Source organism: Bombus pascuorum, chromosome 1 (genome assembly GCF_905332965.1).
Source record: "Bombus pascuorum chromosome 1, iyBomPasc1.1, whole genome shotgun sequence".
NCBI classification, from domain to species: domain Eukaryota; kingdom Metazoa; phylum Arthropoda; class Insecta; order Hymenoptera; family Apidae; genus Bombus; species Bombus pascuorum.
The window spans coordinates 28,178,231-28,202,471 of NC_083488.1; the positions used below are offsets into that span (position 1 = coordinate 28,178,231).

Genomic DNA, 24,241 nt, shown 5'->3' on the forward strand with positions numbered 1-24,241 from the left:
GGAATTCAAGCGTTTATGTTTGTCCCGATCGTTCCTTTCCCGATCCCGTTGCCGCATTCCTCTCGAAAAGTCAATTCCCGAGAGAGCGAGCGAGCGAGCGCGTGCTGCGTGAGAATGCGCCAATTTTTGTCGCGATCCCATGGTAAATCATTATTCGCTCATTCGACAAAAATCGTAGCTCCAGTGCTGAGAACTGGGCGCAGCGATCTGTGCAACATTGGAAATCGCGTCGATTTTTTCGACCTCCGATGAGATTTTTGCTCGATACGTATTAGATAGGCGGATATCGATTAATACGAAGAGCTTGTCAGAAGTTTGACCTTGATGAGATAATATCTCGGGCTTTTTGTATAATAAGTCACTAAGTAACTATATTAGTCAATTGGAAGGTGATAAGTTGCAGAGTACGGACTCGCGTTGAACAATTTTTCAATTTTATTTTAATCCATAAAATGTTGACTAATTCGTCTTCGATCACTGTCAAACACCTTCGAGAGCTTCCATTTCTATCATCGACGAAAGCGTCCAGCTTCAATTTCCTTCTTTCTACCGCTTTTCTAATTCGTTCAGCATACAGTGTAATATTACTACCAATATAACTGTGATCCCATAATCTCACGATGCTTCAAAAGGAAATCTCAAGTACGCCAAATTACTCGAACCAGCAACAACCGGAGATCATGATGGTACCGTGGGCGAGCCAGCGTCCCTTTTTCAGCCACGTTTGTGTCCCCTGTGCCACGTAACAAATGAGGCCGCTTTCAACCGCGTATTACGCATTGGTCGCGGTGAATTAGGCGCAGAAGCGACGCGCCACAATGTCACCGGGCCGTGCGCGACCACTAGCTTCTTGGGAGGCGAGTCGCCGCGAGAATCGATTCGACTCGCTTCTTATCGGACCCTGCTAATACGCCCGGTAACTGCGTCTCGTTCCGGCGACCATGGGGACCGTCGTTCGATGCGTTTAACGCGGCTGTTCCTTCGCTCTTCTGTAATTCCTACAACGACGGCTACTAGCGAGGACATTTTGGTCACGGGGTAGCTTTGTTTTACGTGATTTTGTTAACTGACTGTTCGCTAAGCTCGTAGAAAACTAATGGCTGTCTTTGCGTCAAGACTCGACATAGATGCAGGACAATTGAAATAAAACTAAGTAACTAAGAGTGGTTGGAAGAAATAAGGAGTTTGTCAACGAAGAAGACGGATGTTTCGTGCATTGTTTCAAAAAAGAGAAAGAGACAGGTGCAGCAGAATGAAAAAGAAGAGCCAAACGCAGGTTTTAAACTTTCGGTTCCTGGAACATTAAGAGATCGGTATCGACGTTTCTTCGTCACATTCGAAAATCAATCTTTCAGACATCTACTCTGCGCGATATTTAATGATCTCAGCAGCGCAGAAATGACACCTGCGAAGCACGGGACGATCGCGGATGATCAAGAAACCCGAGAAACTCGAGAAACTCGAAATCACGTACAGGTGTAACGTGTCCGTGCCTTCTTGGCGTTTAATATCAATTAACTCGATGACGGTCAGAACGCGGTCGTCACGACGGCTTAGCTGAAACATCTAACCTTCAAACTGTGTCTTGTCACTGCGCAATTAGCAAGTTGACGTCTGCCTAGAACGTGAGAGCGGTTTTCAAAGAGATAATTGGAGACAGAATGATATTATCGAGGCGTTACATGCACTTCACATGTCATAGATCAGGATTTCCGTAGCGCTGCATAAAGTATAGTTCTCTTGATTTACAATAGCACCTCGACTACCTACGTTCCATCAAATGAACACCAAACAATATTCTAAACGACGACGATTAAATCGCAACTCATATTAAATTCGCGCGTTAATGAAAATTATCCTCGTGAATCAATTCGAAATTGCAAATCAGCTCGTTTCAAAACTAATCGGACACAATCTCTGCCACTTCTCCCACAATAGAAGTTTGCCAGTACCTTGTTAATTCCACATCTCCGGTCTCAAGCAACATTCAAAATCAGCCATCAAACGCGACGATTAAATCAGATTAAACATGCGCTAAACACATGCTTTAACGAAAACTGTGTCTATGATTTAATTGGAAATCGTAAATCAGCTCGTATTCCAAAAGTAACCCCGTACAATCTCCACCATTTTCCACAATAAAAACTCGGCAGTGGCTCGTTAATTCAACATTTCTCGTCCGCAACAACATTCAATTAACGCGGCTCTCCTGTAATTTGCGCCATAAGCCAGGTCTCAAGCTGAAACGCAGAATCGCGTCAGAAAATGAATACCCGGTCAGGTTTCCTTGGTTCAGGAGGGAGTGGTGAACGGAATGGAAATTTATCGTGACTCGCTCGAGGGGCACCGGGTGGGTTCACCTCGCTCGGTTGCATAACGTTCCACGGAATTCTGATGCCGGACGACGACGAGCAACACCACGACAAACACGGAGACGACCTTAACCTTTCTCGCGGCCGTTCGGGGACATTTGTCCCTCGTGGCTCTTTTCGATTTGATCGATGGGCTCGCTCGCAATTCCATTTGTCCTCTCGTCCACGATTTACCGTGAGTCCAGCCACGTTGTTGCCGTGCTGATTTAGAGTACTCGCGTTGCCACGAATGAACGCACCAAATTTTCGGTTTGCGTTCTGGTATGATTGATGGCTGGTTTTTGCGCACCACGTGCAAGTTAATTCGCGGGAAACAGCTTACGATTGGACTCGATGGATGAAACAAGTTTATTCACGACTTGACCTTGTTTTCGAATTATAGACACGTTTTTTTACCCACGTCGTCCGTTCTTCAAGGATGAATGTTTCAATTTTTTATCCGACCACCTATTCTTCTAGTTTAAGTATATTCCATTCAGTTTGCATCCGCGAGAGTCGAAGGAAAAAAATTAAGGGTAATTAAGAGTGATATTTTATAATATAACATAACGAAAGAAAAAGTGTTCACGTACGTGGCTACTGGACGAAGAGAAACAACCGTAGCCTTGAAAAGTTTCATGTAGTTCTATTGATTTTATCTTTCTATCGCTAGAATAATGCAAAATTAATTAACTTACCCAACATAGTAGCACAAAAAATTCAAATAAACGCAACCGGGCGTTATCATTCCGCATACGGTGCTCACCTTTCTACCTTTTAACCACCTGGAAGCTCTCAGAACATACCGAAATACGACGACAACGATGGTTTAACGTGTAACGTAGCATCGTACGGGTCGTAACCAGCAAAAGAACACGACCGAACATTATTATACGCAGCATTGTAGCAAATGTCGACAGACTGTCACAATCGTATCTAAACTCCAAACGTGGCTAAGAATTTTCTCTTATCGTCCAACAGAGATCTATAATCAGCCAGAATAAAACCATAAGTATCACCGCCTCTAGAACACGTTATTCTCATCGAGTCGAAATTTTATCGATGATCTTCCATCGATCCTCTTCGCTTCCTGGGAGTCTTGCAACACCAATGTTCGATACGTTCATTATACGCCAGTAAATTAAGACGGTGGTATACAAAGAAAGAAAAATATGTCGGGCAATGAGAGTTTATCAGCTGGAGGGGAAAGAACAGGCCTCCCATTACGCGTACCCTTGCACGCGCATAATTAACTCACGACTAAGAGAGAGACAGAGATTGCCATCCTACGGTAATTACCATCGGTGCCATTATCGCAGATTATCCGCGCGTCCGGATTCTTACGTAATCCTACCGTTACTACCGATAAACCTGATAATTGCCACGCAAACAGGCAGTTTTTGCTCGGTTTTAACGAGTTCACCATGGTGAACCCCATTTTTTCGAACGCTTAATTTCCTCTGAGTTCGCGAACTAAATTACGTATTTGGTTATAACGTTTCTGAAAGCCAAACATCCACGTTTCATCAACATGGTTTGTGTACAGTGGATTGTACTGTCGACAAATAAACTACAGCATTTTGTCTTCGACAAAGACAGTACACTTCGTTCAACGGTGGTGCAATGACAGCGACTATATTGTCAAATAATCTGGCTTCGCCACCTGTCAACAAATTCCTTTATTCGACTAATCGTAAGAACCCTGTGCCTTATCAAACGATCAGTTACTTCTGCAACTCGATTTATCGACCGTCAACACTTTTCTCACACCTATTAACAAACCTATTAATAATACAGTCGAGCTCTCTCTTTCTTTCTCTCTGAGAAACTCGAAGAAACGATCGCACCACGTACCATTAGGAAACCCAAGTCTTTACACCTGCGTCCTTTTAACACGCCAAACAGTTTACTATCTAGTTACTTACTGCTACATGTCATAGATCAACGTACATATATACCATTTCTAACCAGTCGAGATTACCGCACAGATATCCAACAATGTAACACCAAGAATAGTATAGGGTATTTCATGTTTGGGTTAGGTTTAAAACGACCGAAGATAGCGAAACATTTTGTAAGAGAAAGTTGAATGATATGCGATGGCGAATCGCGCGGCAGTTCAGAAGCTTCAAATCTTCGTAATATAATATCAGGTTGACCAAAAAATTTCTTTCGTTTCATAAGGTGATAATAGATGAACAACAATTACTGTTTTATATTATTTTATTGAATTAGGTATGATCCATTTCTATTATTACGTTCGTGCATAATTCAATAAACTAATATAAAACAAAGAACATTGTGCGTCTATTATTTCCTTATAAAACGAAAGAAACTTTTCGGACAACCTAATGTAAACGTACATCGATCAATTATGAATTTTGTTTGAAATTGACATCTTTTATTATTTCCTCTTTGCCTACTTCCAAGTTAATTCTTCGCTATAGAATTATCCCTCTCTGTTACCTTCTGATCTTGCATATCAATTCTTGTTTCCCGATATTCCCAACACTCGGAAAAATCCCGACGTTACTACAAAATTCTCAGATCAACACCGCAATACCGTAAAATCAATTGTTGTACAATTCTCTTTCACACGAGCGAGTGTAATTCTACTTTCGGCGAGTTAAAGATTTTCACGCTTCGCGGTTTATGAATACTCGCGGTACATAACAAGCAGGCTGACTTTTGTTCGCTGTTCGCTTGAATGGTAGGGATTACATGAAGCACGGTTCGCGGAAAGGGCGAAGCGATTAATAACTCGAACGAATTACGCGCACGCTCTCACCGAAAATCGTGGCACCGATGATTCCAATCCCTCGCGGGGATCCAGCAAAATTTTTTCTCAGGCGATACAAGCCAGTGCGCACCGCCAGACACACTTTGGCACGTAACTTTCGACCGATCGCGGGTACTCATTAATCACCGTTCCACGTCGACACGTAGCGTTTATTAAGTACCACAGTGCGCGCCCAAGTGTTAATCAGTGAGAACTGCCAGTTTAATTTTCTACACGACATGCGTGCCCGTAATAAGCTTCGACTTTGTTCTATTATAACGGGACCCCCTTTTACCCGGTAGACACCTGCCACTTTCGTTAGACGTAAATACTACCCCGAAAGAAAGTTTCTGCGTCTAGTTGATTTTTGCCTTTCCCCCTTGCTTTCTTCTTAGACTTTTTATTCCGTCTTCCTTTCCGAGGATATCGTTTGCTTCGACAAGCGCGAAACCATTATGGATTCCATAAGTGGTAGATGGCAAGATAGAGGAATGACTGGCGTTTTAGTATTCGCGTAGGAAATTGCTGGAAAAATGGAGCTTTTTTTGTCGAATAATAGAGTCGATGATTATTATTCTACGGGTTAGGAAAGTTCCTTCTTCTAACAAAGAATAATGTTTTAGCCACTTTTTACGTTTATCTTAATTTCCTGCAAGCATCTTAATACTCGTAAAGCGTTGCGTTATCGATAGATCAGTGGAACAGTACGACTAAGACGAAGCAATTTAAAAAATGTTTGCAAGAGTCTCACGACAATCCTTTCGCTTGTAAAATCACGCTACAAGTAACAGCAAAGGACACGACACCGTGTCGCAGGAGAGAATAAAAAATTTCTACTCGAACGTGATACGACGGCGACATAAAACGGCGAACGGCGGCGCGGCTCCTCCCGCGTCTCGTTTTTCCTTGGCCACGGCTTATCGCGATAGAATATGGAAATGTCCTGGGAGACGTGGGTGCGCTGCAACGAGGATTAACGTCGAAGATAATTTTCCTCGCGCACCGCGGCTGTTACGTAAAACGCGGACGGATATCGCGTTCCCTGTTAGCCTTTCCATCAACCTCCCGCTTTCGAATTAACATTTTATCGAACGACACGTACATTTTTCCTTCTATAACCGTCTATTATAATCTATAGTTTCACCAATTTTTTCTCGTAAAGTTTTTCGTCATTGATATACCAGCTACCATTTATGAATATTTTATCATTTTGTCAACACGCTACGCTAACCCGTGCATTCCTTGTACAATCAAAAAAAGAAAAAGAAGAAAAATGATTTAGAGTTTATGCGAATAAACGCGAGACGAATCCTCCGAAGTGCAACTGACCGGCATCGAGTGATTCAACGAGACGAGATAAGACAGTGGCCCGACTATGCACAATTCGTTCATCGATACAACCTGCTTGCGGCGAGGAAAAATGAAAAAAGAAGAAGAAATACGTAGAAGATGGGAGAGAGGTTGATCGGTGAGACGATTCCGTGATTAAGAGGAGGATCATCGAGCCGCATTTTGCGTGCTCAAGCATGCGTAAGTCCGAGGGCAAAATACGGTTATGCTGGCCAGCTGTGTCATCGTCGGCCAATGATGGAGAATCGAGGTCTCGCGCTGATCTTGGAGAATCGCAGCAGTGACTCATACCGGTAGCTAGGTTTTCCGGTTATCTGGGTTCTGGTTGCGGATTATGGGAGTGTCGGGAGAAAGGCAGTAATTGACTGTGATTATGTTATGCCGAGTTAGGAGCGGCGAGAGGAAAGCTTTCCTTGCTACGCGAAGTTTCGTTGCTTAGGCATTTTTAGGCTGTAAATGTCAATCGTCAAATGATATCCGTCATATTTTCTAAAGTACGTTATTTGTAGAAAATATCAGGGTTAAAAGAAATCCTGAAAGAGTTAGAAACTCCAGATAGGAAGCACGTACCGACTCGTCTAACGGGTCGTTTAATTATGTATCAGTATCGGTGGAATCGATAAAATCTCACGGAACATCGATTTCTCGTTTGAATATCGCTATTCCATTCTCGAATTTCTTTGGAATTGCACGAATCGCACGTGCGTGGTAAATCATGTCAGCGATCAAGTGACATCGGCCCGTCGACGTTGGACGCTACCGGTTCAATTATATCCGGACAATTAAACGTGGCCGTGGCGAATTAACTGGCAAGTTTGGAATTTCGTCGTTGTTAGCCCCCCACGGTGGGATTTACTACGTTGACTCAGCATAGAGAATCGAATCGTGGTCGTTCGATCAGTCCAGCGTGATCACTAGCCTCCCGTGGCATCTACTCGAGTATCGGTGGATAATGTTAGAACATTGGTAAAACGGAGAATCGGCATTTCCTTTCCCACGAACGTCGATTTTCGCACGGTCTCCGTTGAATCTTTGAGATCTTCTGGTTCAGTGGATATGGCACTATGCGCGACCGAGGGCGTTCACCCGTCACATGCGTTCAGGGCTTGGAGATTAGACTCGTCAGATTCTCTAAACTTACAAGTCTGGATAAAACGAAATGCTATCCCATTCCAGAGGAACTTCAGATAGATTTCTTGCTTACATCAAATTAAAAGGAAACGTTTAAATACTTCTAATAGCACGATCCCCTAATACCGCCAATTCACAATCTCCAATTTGCGATCTTTAACACTTTGACGACCACGTTGGTCATATATGACGGTTTCTCCTGTGACGCCACGGTGGTCATTGGTGCATCAAACGGTGCACTGTGCTAAATACTGTGACGTTCCTGATCCACATGTGATTTCGGCGTCGTCGTTGTCACACGCTCAGAGACAGTAATAGGATTGGCTAAACACCATGCATGCCACAGCCATCGAAACAATAACCAAATAGTAACGGAATAGCCAGTTCTGACGTACACCAGACGACAACCCCTCCAGAGGAACTAAAACCTCAGTATAAAAACCCTCCAAAATAAGCGCTCGAGATCATCTGTCGTAACGCTTTGAACCGTCACTCTGTTGGATTTGTATAATAAATTCTATTACCATATACAAAGTTCAATTTCTTCACCTTATTTGTGAAACGTTCTAACTGCGACGCGAGAAGATCACCGGCGATCTATCATTTTCGTGATTTCTTGTGTCTCTTACGTGACACCGTCAAGGTGTTAATTTCGAATACGAGCGACAAAAAAAAAAAACGCAAACTCCCTGAAACCTGTATCAAACCCGCGTAAGATCTCAATGTCAAAGCAACCGTCTGATCTACGTAACCAACAAAAAAAAAAAAAAAAAAAAAAAGAAAAATACAATTCTCAATAGATGTTTAATCAGTATCGCCAAGTAAATCTGCTCGAATCTAGAGTAACACGCATCGATCTCTGAGAAGCACGCCACTGAGAAAACAAAAGTTAGAAAAAAGGCTATCAGTACCGCGAATGCTATTTATCATGACGAATCCATCTCGCATCGATCTCAATTAACGGGGACGTATCGACACGCGGCGATCGACGAACGGTGAATTAACCAGAAGAGAGCTCGCATCGGAGGGGGAGCTGTATCGCGTGACATTCGAAATCGTATGGCCAACTATGTAGAAAGCGTACGCGGGCTACGGGAATAGAGGCAGAGAAGGGGAAGAAAAGCGAGCGGCGCGGTGGAAAGCGAGCGGATCGCGATCGCGATCGAGAACGCGCTCGTTAGAGAGGCTGGCGGCTCGTTACACGACCGCATCTGCATCAAATCCGGCAATTAAACGCGGCGATCGCGTTTACGCCGAGATAAATACCGGTCATTTCGCGAGACGGGACCGAGGCAGAGACTTATGGCTTGATGGAGATTACGCGGAGACAGTGCAAAGTAGATGCGGCGGAGGAATATATCCGCGATCCCCGGAGACGAGGAAAGACCGCTCCCTGGACCGCTATCGAACGCGAATCTTCCACTGTACTATGGTCGACGACCTCTTATCTCGCATCGTCGTGGACAAATCTTCGCCGCTTGTAAATCCTCGTCAATTCGTGGATTCCCAAGTGGCACTGGATGTCGCGTAGAATTAACTAATTAAACGACGGATGTTTTTGATAAAACTCGTCCTATTTTTAACGTATTATATATCTTTACAAGATCAGAAGAGATAGCCGATAGACAGAAATTTTGTCCGTAGCATAAGAAACATTTGGTGCTCGAGAGATTAACTACTACGATTTATTATGTTATTTTTATAAAATTGTGCGAAACCATCGTATCGTATCATATCGTTTGAAACCATCTGTAACAGCATAAATGGAAATATTTTATCGTCGCTTTACAGAAGCTTCTTGTTGTCCCAAGGAACGTAAAACAAAGTTGTACGGAAAGCAACGTCGGTGGATAGTGCGATGCAGCGGCAGCAAAGAAACAGGAGGGTTTCGACGCGACGTGTCTTCCATCGAATTACCATATCGACCGGATTATCTCTCGAGCGCGAGACATCTCCATTGGCAGGACCCACGAATAATTCGATAAGCGAATTAAGATTAGCGGCTTCTGATGAACCGCTAAGTGACTATCGACGTTCGACCGACTTTGGTGACATACAACCGAGTGACGTCGTCGTCGTAGAAATCGATCGTTTTCTGCACGCAAATGCTCTCTGGTAATAATCGAGATCGTTATAATCGTATCGCGTCTCCACGATGACGCATGATATTTTTCTTGCTATCTTTGCATCGACGATTCGTTCATTCAACTACGATCATTTTACATCGATGAAATTTTTGTTCCAGATAAAAGATGTTTCGTTTCCTTCTTCTTTCCTTAGAAATTTTAATTTCTAACAGTGGGTAACTCAGATAATGTAACGATATTCACGATGAACAGGGAACTGTACGTTACGATAAAACCTCCGTTTCCGTCGACGAAGATGTAGAAGATAAAACGCGAAAATTACAATTTTATTGGACGTTCAAGACAATCAACGTGCATTCAATGATATGCGAGATTAGAGCAGTAATTTGATGAAGGTTAAACGAGATCAATGAGTTAAGGAGAGGAATTCAGAAGTCGTTACAATCCTGAGATTGAATTATCCCATTTGCGCAAGGTTTTTGCGTATGTTAAAGAGCGTTGGAAAGCGTAACTTTCTTAGTTAACTAACCAACTGAGAAGATACTAACAAACATACTATAAACATCCCTCTCTTACACGCAACTACAAAATTATTTTTCTTTCGCTACGGAAACATCGACACGTGCTCTCTTCCACTTTGATCACGACCCTTTGCAAAATCTCATTCTACCAATTGAACTATCGATCTTTTATCGATGACACCCAACAACTTTCTAAATTCTGCCATCAATTCGTTCGAAATCGAACGGGTCTCAACTAGCATCTCTTCGCGGATCCACTTTGGAACATCGAAGTGTCAGGTTCCCACGAGCAGCATCGCGAAATTCACGAACATCGATCGTGTCGCCGGTTTTATGGACCCTGTACAGGAGCGAGCAGCAGGTTATACGTTTACGACGTCGCTGGAAAATCGGCCGTAAACGCGACTGCCGTAAACATTGTCGACTGGTTGCTCTCTCACGTTCCGGGCCATTGAGGTCCGGACAGCGAAAGAAAGGGAGTCACACGGCCGCCTGAAAGGATACTTTCTCCGTTGCTCGTCGACGTTTCGTCGAACGACGCTCGTACGATATATCGTTAACGAGAGACTGTGTTAAAACCCTTGAAAAAGCGACAGTTTCGACAAACCTCCTGGAGAGATGATCTCGAAGTTTTCATTTTTTTTTCAGAGATTTTCTTCGACACAGTGTTTGAATGTTTGCTCTGGGAGTGTCGTCGGTTTTTGAAGATGTCTTTCGAAACAATGAGATTCCTTTTGGAAGAATAGAAATCGTTACTTTGAACATTGCACCTGATGCTGAAAATGCCAAATGCTGAATTCGAAATATTTAAAAGTTCGTTTTCTTTCTCGATTGCATTTCGACAACGTCGATCGATCATCCAATAAATTTCTCCGATAGGTCCTTAATCGATTATTCCTGTAATCGCGGTTTCTCCGTGTGACGCAAGCGGCGCGAACCGAATGATCGACTCGATCGAAATACGGCCGAGAAGATCGAGGCTAAAGGGTATCTTCGAAGATGTTACGACGGAGGAAAAAAGCAGCTGACCAGGCACAGCTAGTGGGAATTATTAAATTGTATTCGCGCGGTTGAATCGAAGAGGTCACGAAGAGGCGCGATCGACGACGAGCGCTAGTCACGAGACAGGACGATTCGCTCGAGCGATTTTGACGTCGCCATTGTTTCAAGCCTGCGATAGACAATGCGAGAAATAATAAAAAAGCTACTTTCGATAGCGTATTGAAACTACGCGTTTTATAAATTACGCTATCTTTTAACCACAGAATATACAGCGTATCATTAACTTCGTATCTACATGTGTACTTAAATTCTGCTGCATAAAACATCGTTTTAAAAGACTGAGTCTAACAGCGAGGTAACTTTACTTGTAAGTAGGATTTTTATGCATGTGTGAGAAATTTAATTGCCTGTCAAAGCGTTTACGTACGTTCGAATACCTGAACGTGTTAATCATCGCCGGCTATTGGGAAACTGACAATAACGAGACGAAATGGTGCGACGATCGCAAGAATGTCGATCGGATAATAGCTGTCAAAGAGCACGTAATGGCGGTACTGGTCGCGATCGTGCGTAAAATTGGCGTGACCAACGGTCGTAGAGCTTTCCTTTGTCTGAACTTACTGCTTTCTGTTCCTGGGTATCCTGACGTGTTTCGAGGACGGTGTGTTAATGGAGAGGAACGTTCTGACACGTTTGAAGGGTATTATACGATACTGTTGCTTTCTAGCGAATACGGTGTGAACGTAATTGGCCGGTTTAGTGCTTTCTTCTGGCAATCCGTTGTTCGCGGTGTGTTAACGATTCAATTGCAACTTGCTTGTATTCTTTAACGCAGCGCATAGGTTAATGCAAGTCACATTATCTTTATACACGAGTTTTTCAGCCTTGTAACGAATCGTATTTCGAATTCCTCCGCGAAATTGTACGGGTCTAACAGTCCTCGTTCATCCAGAAGTAATTTATGTGGACGAAATGTCACGAGATCGTCGCACTTGGTCAAGCGACTCGGACACGGGGAGAACAAGTCCCGAAGCGAGTGTCACGAAGTCACGTAAAAGGAAGTGACCGAACGACAGTGACACGGAAAACAATCGGTGCAGCAGTAGAGGGTTTCGTGATGAAATGACATACTTGCTTTCTACAGAATGGCAGGGTCATCTCTCGGTGCAGAGACACGCCAGTTGCCAATTGTGAACAATCGCTGCACGATTTCATCGTTTCGTTCCGCAGCGGAGACACAAAAGCTGCCAACCGATCAATCTATCGGATACTTTTCGAAAAGCTCGACTTTTCAGGAAGTCTTTCTCGTGCGTCATATCGGAAATCAAAAAGATCTCTGAATCCCCTGAAACCCTCTGAAACCATCGCCGGGAACAAAGAGAAATAACAAAACGATATGTTAAAACACAAATATTAAAAGCACAAAGAACAAGAGCCGCGCAAACAGCAACAAAACTCGAGAACGCTTCGGTTTCGTTTCTGTCATTACCTCGAATCGCATGGAAACGATGGCGCTGAAGACTCATCCGTCGCGCGGTCGATTCAAACGTCCAGATACAAGTTTCTCTCTCTCCCTCTCTCTCTTTCTCTCCGTCAATTTGAAAATAGAGTCGACCCTGAATTATTCGCCAGGACGATCCTCCCTTGTCGCCTCTTTCTCTCGCGTGGCTTTATCGGTCGGAGAAATCGACGTAGACTCGCCGCTAAATTACCGGCTGGCAGCGTGTACGCGAGCGTGATAGACGCGGCAACACCTAACGCCAGTCACGATGCCAACGCCACGTGTAAAAACGGCCATTGTCGGGAGGGAAAAGAGAGACTCGTACGTCGGTCGAGCGAGGTACATTCGAGGGACGTTTCGGATCACGGACGATTCGATGGGGGCAACGCGGCTAACGGATTGTCCTACGAGCACCATGGACGTGTCCGATCGTTTCTGTACCCTGACCTGTCCTACTAGCCTCCTGCCGCAAAACGCCTTTATGGTACATTGTTCACGGGGAACCAGGATCGCGATAACGGGAAGCTTTGACATTTTGCCGCGTTAGATCTGGTACTTAAACACCAAGTTGTCGTAGAATAGCTCTATCTAGCGAAATTCAGGTTTCTAATACGCGTGTCTAAGAAGATTCGAGAAAACATTTCAGCCTCTACCGCTTTAGAGTTTTGTACAGTACTTGTAGCGGCACGTGAGCAGAGGACAATTTATATCATATTGTTGTTTTGCCTCGGAGTAACAATATCGTTAGGATACACACAATGTATTAATAAATAAACTCCGGGTAAAACAAAGTCGCTGCTACGTGCAACCGTCGAACAAAGACGAATTTGAATTTTCCGACTCTCCCCTGATCAGTATAGATAAACGGACGATTGTAAGCAGTTCGGTTATCAGTCAGTGTCTATCAGTTATCAACCAGCTATCAGTCGGTGGTGCGGATTAGTAACAATTATCGATCAGTATCTACGAGTATCTATCGAGCATCTATCGAGTAGTTATCAACGAGTTTAGTTTGCGACTTATTGTACGAGCATCTGAGCAAATATCTTCTGTATACTAATTTATTTAATTATTTTAAATATACTCGACAGTTTCAACAACGAGCAATCTCGTCTAATAAATCTCTCGATCAAATATCCTCTACACAAGTCCTCTACATATTCTTGACGTATCAAGGCAGGTTGATCGGTATCCTTTACCGTGGAATGACCTTAAAGAATCTAAAGAGCCTTAAAGAGCCTTAAAGATATCAAGGATGAACATTGAAAGGAACAAAATTAAATCGACTTTTACGTACTTGATCTCATCGCTAAGAGGTATCAGTCGATATGGCCTTTCTCCTTCGTGTGTCGTTGGAAAATAAAAATGTCACAGGGGAACACAAAGGAAAGTAATCAACTGCATGGTCACTTACCCAGTACCTTAATTCCCAACTGTGTCTGAGACGATCGACGAGCATCCCTCGGAGGTAGCTCGCGCGGGTCAAGGCGAACCGCGTGCACGCGCGTGCACACGCAATGGCGCGAGAACACAGGTGGATGTTAACGAGCCCTGGGAAATTTTTCACCTTTCCCCACCATCTTCCTCTCCTTTTCTTCCTCTTCTTCTTCTTCCACTTGTTCCTCGTGTAAGAACTAGTTTCATCGGTGTAATCCTTTTGCTTTACTTTTGTAATCGCGCGCTACGCAAATCGATCTATAGATACGGAGCGTAGTCGTTTTCTGATCGAGATACGGACATGGGAACCGGTGCTATACTCGCTGAACCTGCGATAGGAATGCGGGAGAAGCGAGTCCATGCAAAGTTGTATCGGATCAAGCGCGTTGCGGTGACAGTGTCTTATGATCAAGTTTGGCGCGAAAAAGCTAGGAAAAAGAATTTTAAAAAGTTGGAAAAGAAATATACTGCGAGTTGAAACTCGAAAGTTTTTGTTAGATTTGGAGATTCGGCTGAAGTTGTAAGTATCAGGATACTTGTAGAAGAATGAGGTAAACTCGAATAGTTATTAAGAAATCACAAAGTTTTGTATGAGATCAGCAGGTGCCTTAAGAGTATTATTGAAACGTTATGTGTACGATTGCTAAATAGTGAAACGTGGTTTTACATCGAATGTATTCGCAACGTGAATGCTGGAACAAGAATGTCGTGTAGTGCGTATTGTATGCATATCGCGGTTCAATGCTATTTATCGATCCCGTTTCGCTATATTTTCTCTAAGCTATACTGGTTTCTGCAAAGTTGTTTTTGCTGTAGACGATCTTACCAAGATTTTCTATACCACCACCGACTTCATGCTCCACAATTATATGAATTCCTTAAAATCTTTCTCGCTTGTTTTCGATACATGCCGACAGAAATGCTTAAAATATTCGTCACGAGTAGAACAGCTAGATGGACGATACATACGAGACACGACGCCGTGATATCGTTAAGAGGTTAATTTTCCTGCTCATCTTTGAATCCGAAGAAATAACGTTTGGTAAAACGACAGGAAAATGTGTTCCGGATGTCTACGCCAGTGGATGGTTGCCCGTGGTCGGTCAGAATGTTCACGGAGAGGAGAGGATTTCACGCGGGGACGCGTACACCTCCTACACGGCGCGGCGTACACCGTGCCGTATAGCAGCCGCTTGACAGCTGTCACCTTGGCCGAGGGGCGACAAGACACGGCGAGGCGAGTCGCGGTGATTCATGCGCCACGGGGGGGCACGAGGATCCGGCGACCTCCTGTCAAGGATTCCTTCGTCGCATACCATGCGCCGGAGGTGACATCGCGGCCGACTGATTTAATCGCGGACACCGTGTAGTTGCGGGTCTGTATCGTGCACGCCGTGGAATTCGAGTCGCCGATTTCCACACGACTCTTTCTTTCCTTTCTAGCTTCGGTTTATACGTCTGCGACTCTTAGACAGTTCACTTTCAGCTGATACGATCATGAGAGAATAGAAGATAATTTATATCGTAACGCTAATATTTGATCATCAGCAGATTATCCGACTTTATAAATAACTGTATTTAGACGATTAACATTTTCTATTAATCGAAACCTCGATATCCGTCGCTGTCGAATTTTTGAAATTATCCAAATCTCAAAAATCCTAGCCGATTCAAACTTTTTCGATTCGACATAGCACCGATCACTCGGTTTACCATCGTAGGTCGAGATCTCCCGATGACTCGAATCCAGTGCACACCGTGACTCGACAGACAAGGCGTTAAAATCGCCTGAACGATCGACTCGACCGCTACAGGACCGAGAAAGAGCGCGAGCGAGCAAAAATGGCGGTCCTTGCAGTTACCGGAGGTGAGAACGTGACCCCAGTGCACAATGCTCGGGGTCGACAGCTCGCGACGTGCGTTTTTCCTCACTTGCTCTCTCGTACGTTAGCTAATGGAATTACTCAAACGCAATGACACAGCGATTACATAATTGCGGCCCTCTCGTTGACTCCGCGCACCAGCAGCACCATTACTCTCTTCTCTCTCTGTCCTTCTTCCTCCTTCTTCTTTCGTGTTCTTCCGCGTTTCCTCTTTCTGTTTCGCGCGTGAAGCTCGGAGAGATTGGTCGATTATTCTCCGGAGACAAATGACATAGTCGACGAGGAGTAACGAGCGGCAACGAGACTTGTCAAACGTGTCGTTTGCCAGAGCGATCGCTCGGTTAGGGGTCTTAGGAGAGGCAGCGCGGTAGTGACTCGTTGGATTTTCTGGAATCGGTTGGAAATCGGAAACAGGAAGTTGTTTTAACGACGATGACTCACGTTATAGCTGACGAACGTCCGTACCGAGCGATTGTCCGATTATTTTTTATTCCAAACAGATTACCAGTATCGTTTTTGACAATCTGTCACCGACGTTCGAACGATAATAATCTACGCAAACGAAAGTAGGAAAGAATCGTTTGTTTCCGTTGTCGCGAAACTGAAGCTCGGCAACCGGTCTGGAGATCTGTTCGTCTGAAGGAGAGATCCGCAGACGGTAGCCCGGAGGCCAGCGACGTAATAAGGTCGATAAGTCGAAGACTCGACACGAGTATCTCGCGAAAGAGGCCGACACCGAGAGGCGATCGTCTGAGGTGAACGAGGTCCGGGCGTATCTCACCGCGGGGACACCAGAAAGCCGTGAGCCGTTATTCTCGGCCGTATGGACAGGTCGGCGTTAATCACGCCACGTGGACGCCCGTCCAGAATCGTCGATACATCAATGTCCATTAAATCCCCTTGAATAGGTGCGACGCGATTTATATAGTTCGTTGCCGATCGTGGAACCTCGTAAATTGAATGCATGTGAATTTTAACGAACATCTACATCGAAGATATAAAGTAGCAAATTCTGAAAAGGTCTAGAAAGCATCTGGTCTTTAAAGCATCAAAATTTTCCAGAAAACGATTTACCATAACCCTTGTTATCCCATCTCACGTTCCCTCGCTCCGCTTTGCTTTTCATTAAAACCTCGGATCCGTTTAAAACAATTGATACGTCGACGGTCTGCGCTAATCTCCAACGAGAAGCCGTCGCAGCCGAAAACAGGAAGAAAAAAGAGGAAGAACGAGAAAAAGAAGATCCCTTTAGGAATTTCTGCTCGGTCGTAAGTATCGCAGTTACCGTTTCACCCTTTCCACAGGACCATACGGTAAAATAAAAACGGCGCAGTCGAGCCGAGACCCCTCGAACGTTCTCCCCAGGGTGCCGCGAGCGTAAAGCTTTATGCTCGCGTTTCCATCATACCGGCAGCGCCGATTACGACGTATCGTCCGTTAAAAATGCATGCAATTAGCCGGCGCCGCTTCTTAGTCCGCCAACCCCTTCCTTCTTTCTACCGTTGGGTGACAAAATTACGATCTACCGGGTGTCGTTAATATCAGCGTCCTGGAAATACCAACGTTGCTTACGGAGAAAGAAATTGCGCGGAGAGAAGCAGAGGGGTTGAAAGAGGGAGAGAAGGATGATCTGTGAGACGGGGATGAGTCGAACGCGATTTCAGCCGAGTTACGATCGGGGGTTGCACGACTGTTTCGAATCGATCGACAGCCGGTAGAGCGGAAACTTCTAACCTTGGTGTCTGGCGGTTCCACGTTAGACGATTACCATCTGAATCAAAGGTACCTATAAATAGATAGAATTAGGTGAAACGATTTTAGGAAAGACTCGTGGTCGTGAGTAGTGGAAATCGAAGAAGATGTTTCAGGAACGATCGAATGTTTCTACTTTGTTCTGCTCTGGTTTACGAGAGCGAATTTCAAATTTTACTGCAATTTTAAAGTTCGACGTGGTTATAGAAACACGTATAATTAAATTTTAATGAAATTAATCGCAAGATGAATTATACTTCCAACTTTAATTTCTTTTCGACTGTTTCTAAATTAACTATTAACTCGTTTAATTTAATTTCAAGGTTCCGCATTTTACTTTTGTATAGACCGAAGTTTGCGTAACACTTGTTTACGGATAGCGAATATACATGTCACGTATGTGCAACTGGAGAGTGGTACGTTCCGAGGCTCTAGGAGATAACAATTATTCAACAAGAGAAAAGAAATAAAAGAATACGTAAAAGATATCCTCTTTTGTTACATAAATTCCAAAAGTTGTGTATTGTATAACACTTGTACCAAACGCGTATCATTGCGTGACCTGATAACGCCGCGATCTCGCGTATTAGCGCTCGTGCGTGTTTTCGTTACGTGAGGTATCTCAATGTCAAACGTGCCTGATGAGAGCGAGGATCTCTTTAAAAAGCAGTCTCATCGCCAAGATCGACACAGTTCGACACCGAAGAACAATCAGAAGAAATGCATCTGAAGAAAATATTCGCATTGTTCGCTGCGGGCCTGGCAGTAGCCCAGGCTGTTCCAACGTCGAAGACCGAAGAAACTTTGGAAAAGGAGATTCTGAAGTTGGAAGAAGAAGTGAAGGACCTGGAGAGATCTAAGAAGTCGGTGCTATATTTAAATCAGCCTCCGACGCTCCTCCCAAGTCAAACCTACAGTATCCAGGTGCCTGGCCAACCACCGATGCAGACCCTAAGTATCCAACAGCCTGAATCTGTCCAAACCTTGAGTATTCAAGCCAATGGTCAACCAGCTCAACTCCTCAACATTCAATCAGCGCCACAGGTTGCTGAAACCATTAGCATTCAATCTAATGGTCAACCAGCTCAGCTTCTTAACATCCAATCGGCACCACAAACTGTTGAAACGCTCAGCATTCAACAACCTGCACAAACTTTCAGTATTCAAGCCAATGGGCTACCAAACCAGCTTCTTAATATCCAATCCGTACCACAAGCTGTCGAAACTCTCAGCATCCAACAACCAGTTCAAACTTTGAGTATCCAAGCCAATGGACAACCAACTAAACATTTCAATATTCAGTCCGTCCCACAAACTGTCGAAACCCTTAGTATTCAATCCAATGGCCAACCAGCTCAGCTCCTGAATATTCAATCAGGACCACAAACTGTCGAAACTCTCAGCTTCCAGTCCAATCCTCAACAGTCTGCAGTCCTCAACATCCAATCTGGAGCACAATCTGTCGAAACCCTCAGCATCCAACAACCAGTTCAAACCTTGAGTATCCAAGCCAATGGACAACCAACTAAACATTTCAATATTCAGTCCGTCCCACAAACTGTCGAAACCCTTAGTATTCAATCCAATGGCCAACCAGCTCAGCTCCTGAATATTCAATCAGGACCACAAACTGTTGAAACTCTCAGCTTCCAGCCCAATCCTCAACATTCTGCAGTCTTCAACATCCAATCTGGACCGCAATCTGTCGAAACTCTCAGCATCCAGCCAGCAGGACAGCCTGTTCAAACTCTGAACTTTATCCAGGGGCAACCTAGCGCCACCGTGATTGCTCAGCCGAGTTCGTCATTCACGGAGATTATCCAATCGGCTCAACCTCTGCCAGCGCAAACCAACGTGAACATCGTTCAACAACCTTCAGTTTCGGTCAAGGAATCTGTGGTGGTGTCAAGCGATCCAGTCGTCGAAACGATCACCCGGGAAGTTGTCAAGCCCGTGGCGGAAGAAATCATCGTTTCGCCAGTGCAAAATGAAGTAGTCATGGACATTGCTTCGGTGGTACCAACTTACAGAGAACAGGTGGTCGTTTCGCCATCCAACTCTTTTTTCATGATGTCGGATCCGGAGATGATGCCCTACGTGAATGTTCCTCAAATGCAGTTCTACAACCCAAGAGTTCTGACAGCAGTGAGACCTGCCAACTTGGTAATAGAGGAACCAATGCGCGTAGTAAAGGAGAGCATGGTCGACACCATGCAAAGCAGAATGTTGGGCGGGCGTGTGACCGAGTCAGTGGTCTCGCGTGTATTTTAAAATGTAGGTTCACGTGATTCGAGAAATAATCCAGCGATTTAACACTCGTACCGACGCGACCCGTAGATATTGTAGATTTTTTTATTTAGAGACGCAGAATATATAAGAAATACGTAGGAATAATGTAAACGATGATCGTGCGAGTGTTAATGACCACTTTTTGTATTCCACGAGCAAAGATATAATTGCTGATCATTAATTGTAATTCATCGTTTTGGTTGACAGGTATAATACAGCAACTATGGGATGAGGGGTTAGACATCATAATAGACGTAATTGATAGAATAACATTAATGTTCTATATTATTAAGATGCAAATAAATAACACGTGAATATATGCCTATATTTGTCTTCCAATATCATTCCAATGAAATAGCTAATATTAAATTTCGCCTATCGATTTCATTTTCATTGTCCAATTCAATTTACTAGTTAAAAATCGAGAAGAGAGATTAAAGAAGTAAAGATCGACCGCAAGAGAAGAAGACACGCAAGAAATCATTCCGTCGTGGGCACCGCGCGGTTCATGTCGATTTCATTGGCCTGTACGACATCTCCGAACATTATAAGAGGTCTTAATCGGAATTCAAATCGAGTTCGGTCGACTTGAGTCTCGATATCGATCTGACCTCACTTCGCTCGAGATCGGCGTGTGCTTGCGCGACAAGACCGAAACGGATGACGAGCGACTTCACAATAGCCCCGAGTCGGGAAGATTTACGATAACGTCGATCGAGCCGCGAGTCGTTCATTCATCATGGAGGAGACAGCGCGCGACTGTCAAAATCGGCCTGCCGCCACCATTGCCAACGACGTCGCAAGCCTTGTCGTGTCGATGTCGCTGAACGGCGCGACGACCGAATCTTCTCGATCCTGTTCTCTCGTCGCGACTTCGTCATTCATCTCGATCGTGAGCGACCGCTTTTTAAACGCTTTGTACCGACCGTTGGCGCTAGCAAACGACTCGAGTCGAGAGATCGTCTAGAAAAATAAAGTCGATACGAGTTTGTTGCTTTTAAATTCTACGGTACGTTGAATTTTGTCCGATTTGTAGTCTATTTTTAAACTTGCAGACATTCTCGTCCGTAAAATGGTGACAGGAACGAAGATGAAATTATTCCTCTTCGGCCGGTTTAGCGAGAACCAGATCATCGATATATAAATGATAAATAACGCATTAATCATTTATCAACGATTTATTTGAAGTCTGTAATATTACACGGCTAAAAAAAGGTAAGACAGAGAGGAGAAAAAAAAAAAGTAGCGTAACACCGCTGCAACTTTCTCCTCGAGCAAAACGCAAGACCCTCGTGGAATCTCTTACGAACATCCTGTCACAATTTAACCGTGCAGGCGACCGGTTGACCAACACCGTCGGACTAGCCGAACTTTCCCTTTTGTATCGCGATAAAAAAAACGAACGCAACGTCGCGTTAAGAAGCGCGAGGAGTATGTAATTCGCGCCGCGTGCAACGCAGATCCGCACGAACGAGAAGGGTAATTAATGTGGAATGGTGTTTTTATTGTTGAATCGATCTTATCGCGAGATCCGTCGTTTAATTCGATACAGTTTCCAAAGCGCGTTCCAGGAGGTAGAATACATTAAATCAAGGGAAAGTCGAAAGAAATACGCTTGTCGATATCGGAATCAACAAGATTATAAATTAAAGCATCAAAGTAAGTCCAAGGTAGCTTTAATTCCAAGGTCAAAGATATGCCTTTTAGCATACTGATATATGTTTTTTGCAATTTAATATCGTAGTCGACATCGAGTCGAGTTCAACGACCATGACGTCACTAACCGGTTTCCATTATTTTGTAATCTTAGAAAATTTGTTCGCAGTTACCGACGATAATAAAAGAACACGATATTATGGCACGTACTAAAACTGTTATATGCAGTTTTCTGTTCAGAACCGTATGATATTATTCGACCAATCGTTTTCTTATTTTTCTTTTTGCATACGTGACTACCGTCGAAAACGTCGAAACGTTAACACGAGGAACACAAATATTTATCTCGAAATTTCGAAATGCGTTTCGCGTGTCTTTCGATGAACAAAGATACTTGGAACGTTCGTTGTTCATAGTCACGATGACTATAGAAAGCGATACCGTGGAGAATCGAAGCGAATTTATCGATTGTTAGACGAGTTAACCGCTTGGAAAACGGTTTTCGCGATTGGAGCGCGCGTCCGCGGTCCCGCGTTCACTAATTAACTTTGCTATGCCTTGTTTTTTTCGCTGACGGTGTACGGCCGTTCGAATCGAATCTTGCCAACGAAAAGAAAGTTTTGCTTGTGAAGCAATTTATGCAACCGCTGGATAAACTCGATGCATAATCGCTGCTACTGATCTACGCGTTTCTGTAACTGGAAGACGCACCTGTTCTCTTCGCGATCTTAAAGGGTAAAACTGGAAAATCGTGGTCAGGAACCACGACGATCTCGACGCGGTAATCCAACGATCGTCGTGATTTCTATGGGACATTGAACGGAGGAAGAATGCAGGGAAGAAGATCCATTGCACGCCGATTAAGATCCTGCTATGGCGATCGCCGCGTGCTCGATCTGCAAGAAATCGACGCGCGATCTATCCTCTTCTTGCTATCGTTTTTCCTTGGCACGTTGCGACGCGACTGTGACACAAAGGAAGAGGTTGAGCCACGTTGAACGACGCAGGAAGCGAAACGGTTGTTGAGAATATTCGTAAGAAGGATATGCTGCGAGGAGAATACTTATACGCGTAATCGTACAGATATCAAGCGATTTCAAGGTAAGGAAGGATAAGAGGAAAGAGGGCAAAAAAGAGCAAAGAAAGATTCGTTTCTAGTTTCTAACAAAGTACGTTAGAAAGAAAGGGCTCTAGCTTCGTGTCATAAAATGGACACGCATCGTTGCACTTGCGAAAGAAACACGATCCTAAAGAGCCAGTCCTCCATGAACCATTCACCTTTTTTTCCTTAGCATTTTCTTTCACTTGCAATCAGACAAGAGATATGGCTCGTTCTACTTGAGTCCAATCTTCCTGCGAGCTCGCAAGATTAAAAAATGCCAACGTTGAAGCGTGCACACGCGTCCCGTTACATTCGTTATTAGTTTCGTTGTAATGCGTTTTCTTGCGCGACGTCTAATGCGACAATACCTTCCTTCTGCCTCCTCGGCTTATTGGCGCGGTACATGTATACCGTTATGAAAAGATGCCTGTGTCATCTAATTTCTGCGCGTAACGCGTGACTAAGGTGCGGATCAACGTCTGAGCGAACTTCCTGCCAGTATTAATCGATGTGTAGTCTGCGAGATATAATGGGATTGTCGGGTAGATACTACCTCGGATTACCGATAGTCCGATCGAAAAAAGCGAAAACAGAGACAAAATAATGGGATAACTGATCGCAAAAACCTAGTTTCGGAATAAAACTTTGAAAAGATCGTCCGGTAAAACATATTTACGTCGTGCTGTCTTTACCGATTACGGGAAGAGCTAGTGTTTCCAGGATTATAATAAAAACAATTATAATAAAACGAATCGCTTTAAAAATATATTTCTTGTCTGCTTCTGATCGATTCTCTACGCAATAACGTTGTCTATGTGCGAAGCGGCAGGCACAAGCGATCGAAGAAGCATCAGCAACCAGGCGAAGGAACCGAAGAACGCCTCGTACAGCTAATGCATGCATGGAAGCCGATATGCGGCAGCATTGACAGTTTTTGCCTGGTGTCATTATGACCGGCGACGGCACAAAAGACGGTCGTCGGGTAGTCAAGCCATCCGTAACGAACGCCTCCCGAAAGAAGTCTGCCTACCGGGGGCAGAAAAGGAGCGGGACGAGGACGATGATGAGGAGGAACAGGCGGAACAGGGAGCCGACCGTGGGACGCCGTCCCTCTTATCATCGCCGGCCAATCGGTCCGAGGCGACACACCGTGTCTCTTTGCTCGCTTTGTCCCATGCACGCTCCGGCAAATTAATACGGGGAATGCCGGCAAGGACGATCGACCGCGCCAGAAGCCGATCGTGCGTGTCCGCTTCGCTGCGCGCCGCTCCATTGCTCCACCGATGGGATTAAACGATGAGAAAACTGCATAGAATACTCGAAGACTCGATCGGTTTAGAGGTAACGAGAGATTTGCAATCGAGAATCGAATGTGTTAAAATAGAAACATATCTGTGATA

At 44.3% G+C, this 24,241-nt stretch overlaps 2 protein-coding genes and 1 pseudogene across 2 annotated transcripts in view; 2 read left to right on the forward strand and 1 right to left on the reverse strand.

Annotated features, from left to right (window-relative positions):
* The window catches only part of LOC132909692 (uncharacterized), a 179,505-nt gene that overhangs the window by 106,837 nt on the left and 48,427 nt on the right, over nucleotides 1–24,241 (reverse strand). The window lies entirely within an intron of this gene.
* Nucleotides 6,765–15,507, forward strand: LOC132914488 (uncharacterized; annotated as a pseudogene).
* On the forward strand, nucleotides 18,486–20,408 carry LOC132909500 (AT-rich interactive domain-containing protein 2-like). Its single transcript, XM_060964365.1, has 2 exons — nucleotides 18,486–20,068; nucleotides 20,291–20,408. The coding sequence occupies exon 1, from the start codon at nucleotides 18,515–18,517 to the stop codon at nucleotides 20,063–20,065; it is 1,551 nt and encodes a 516-aa protein (XP_060820348.1). The 5' UTR covers nucleotides 18,486–18,514; the 3' UTR covers nucleotides 20,066–20,068; nucleotides 20,291–20,408.

Bases quoted from the DNA above. Each gene is read 5' to 3' on its own strand.
- LOC132909500 (XM_060964365.1), top strand. From the start codon at position 18,515: ATGCATCTGAAGAAAATATTCGCATTGTTCGCTGCGGGCCTGGCAGTA.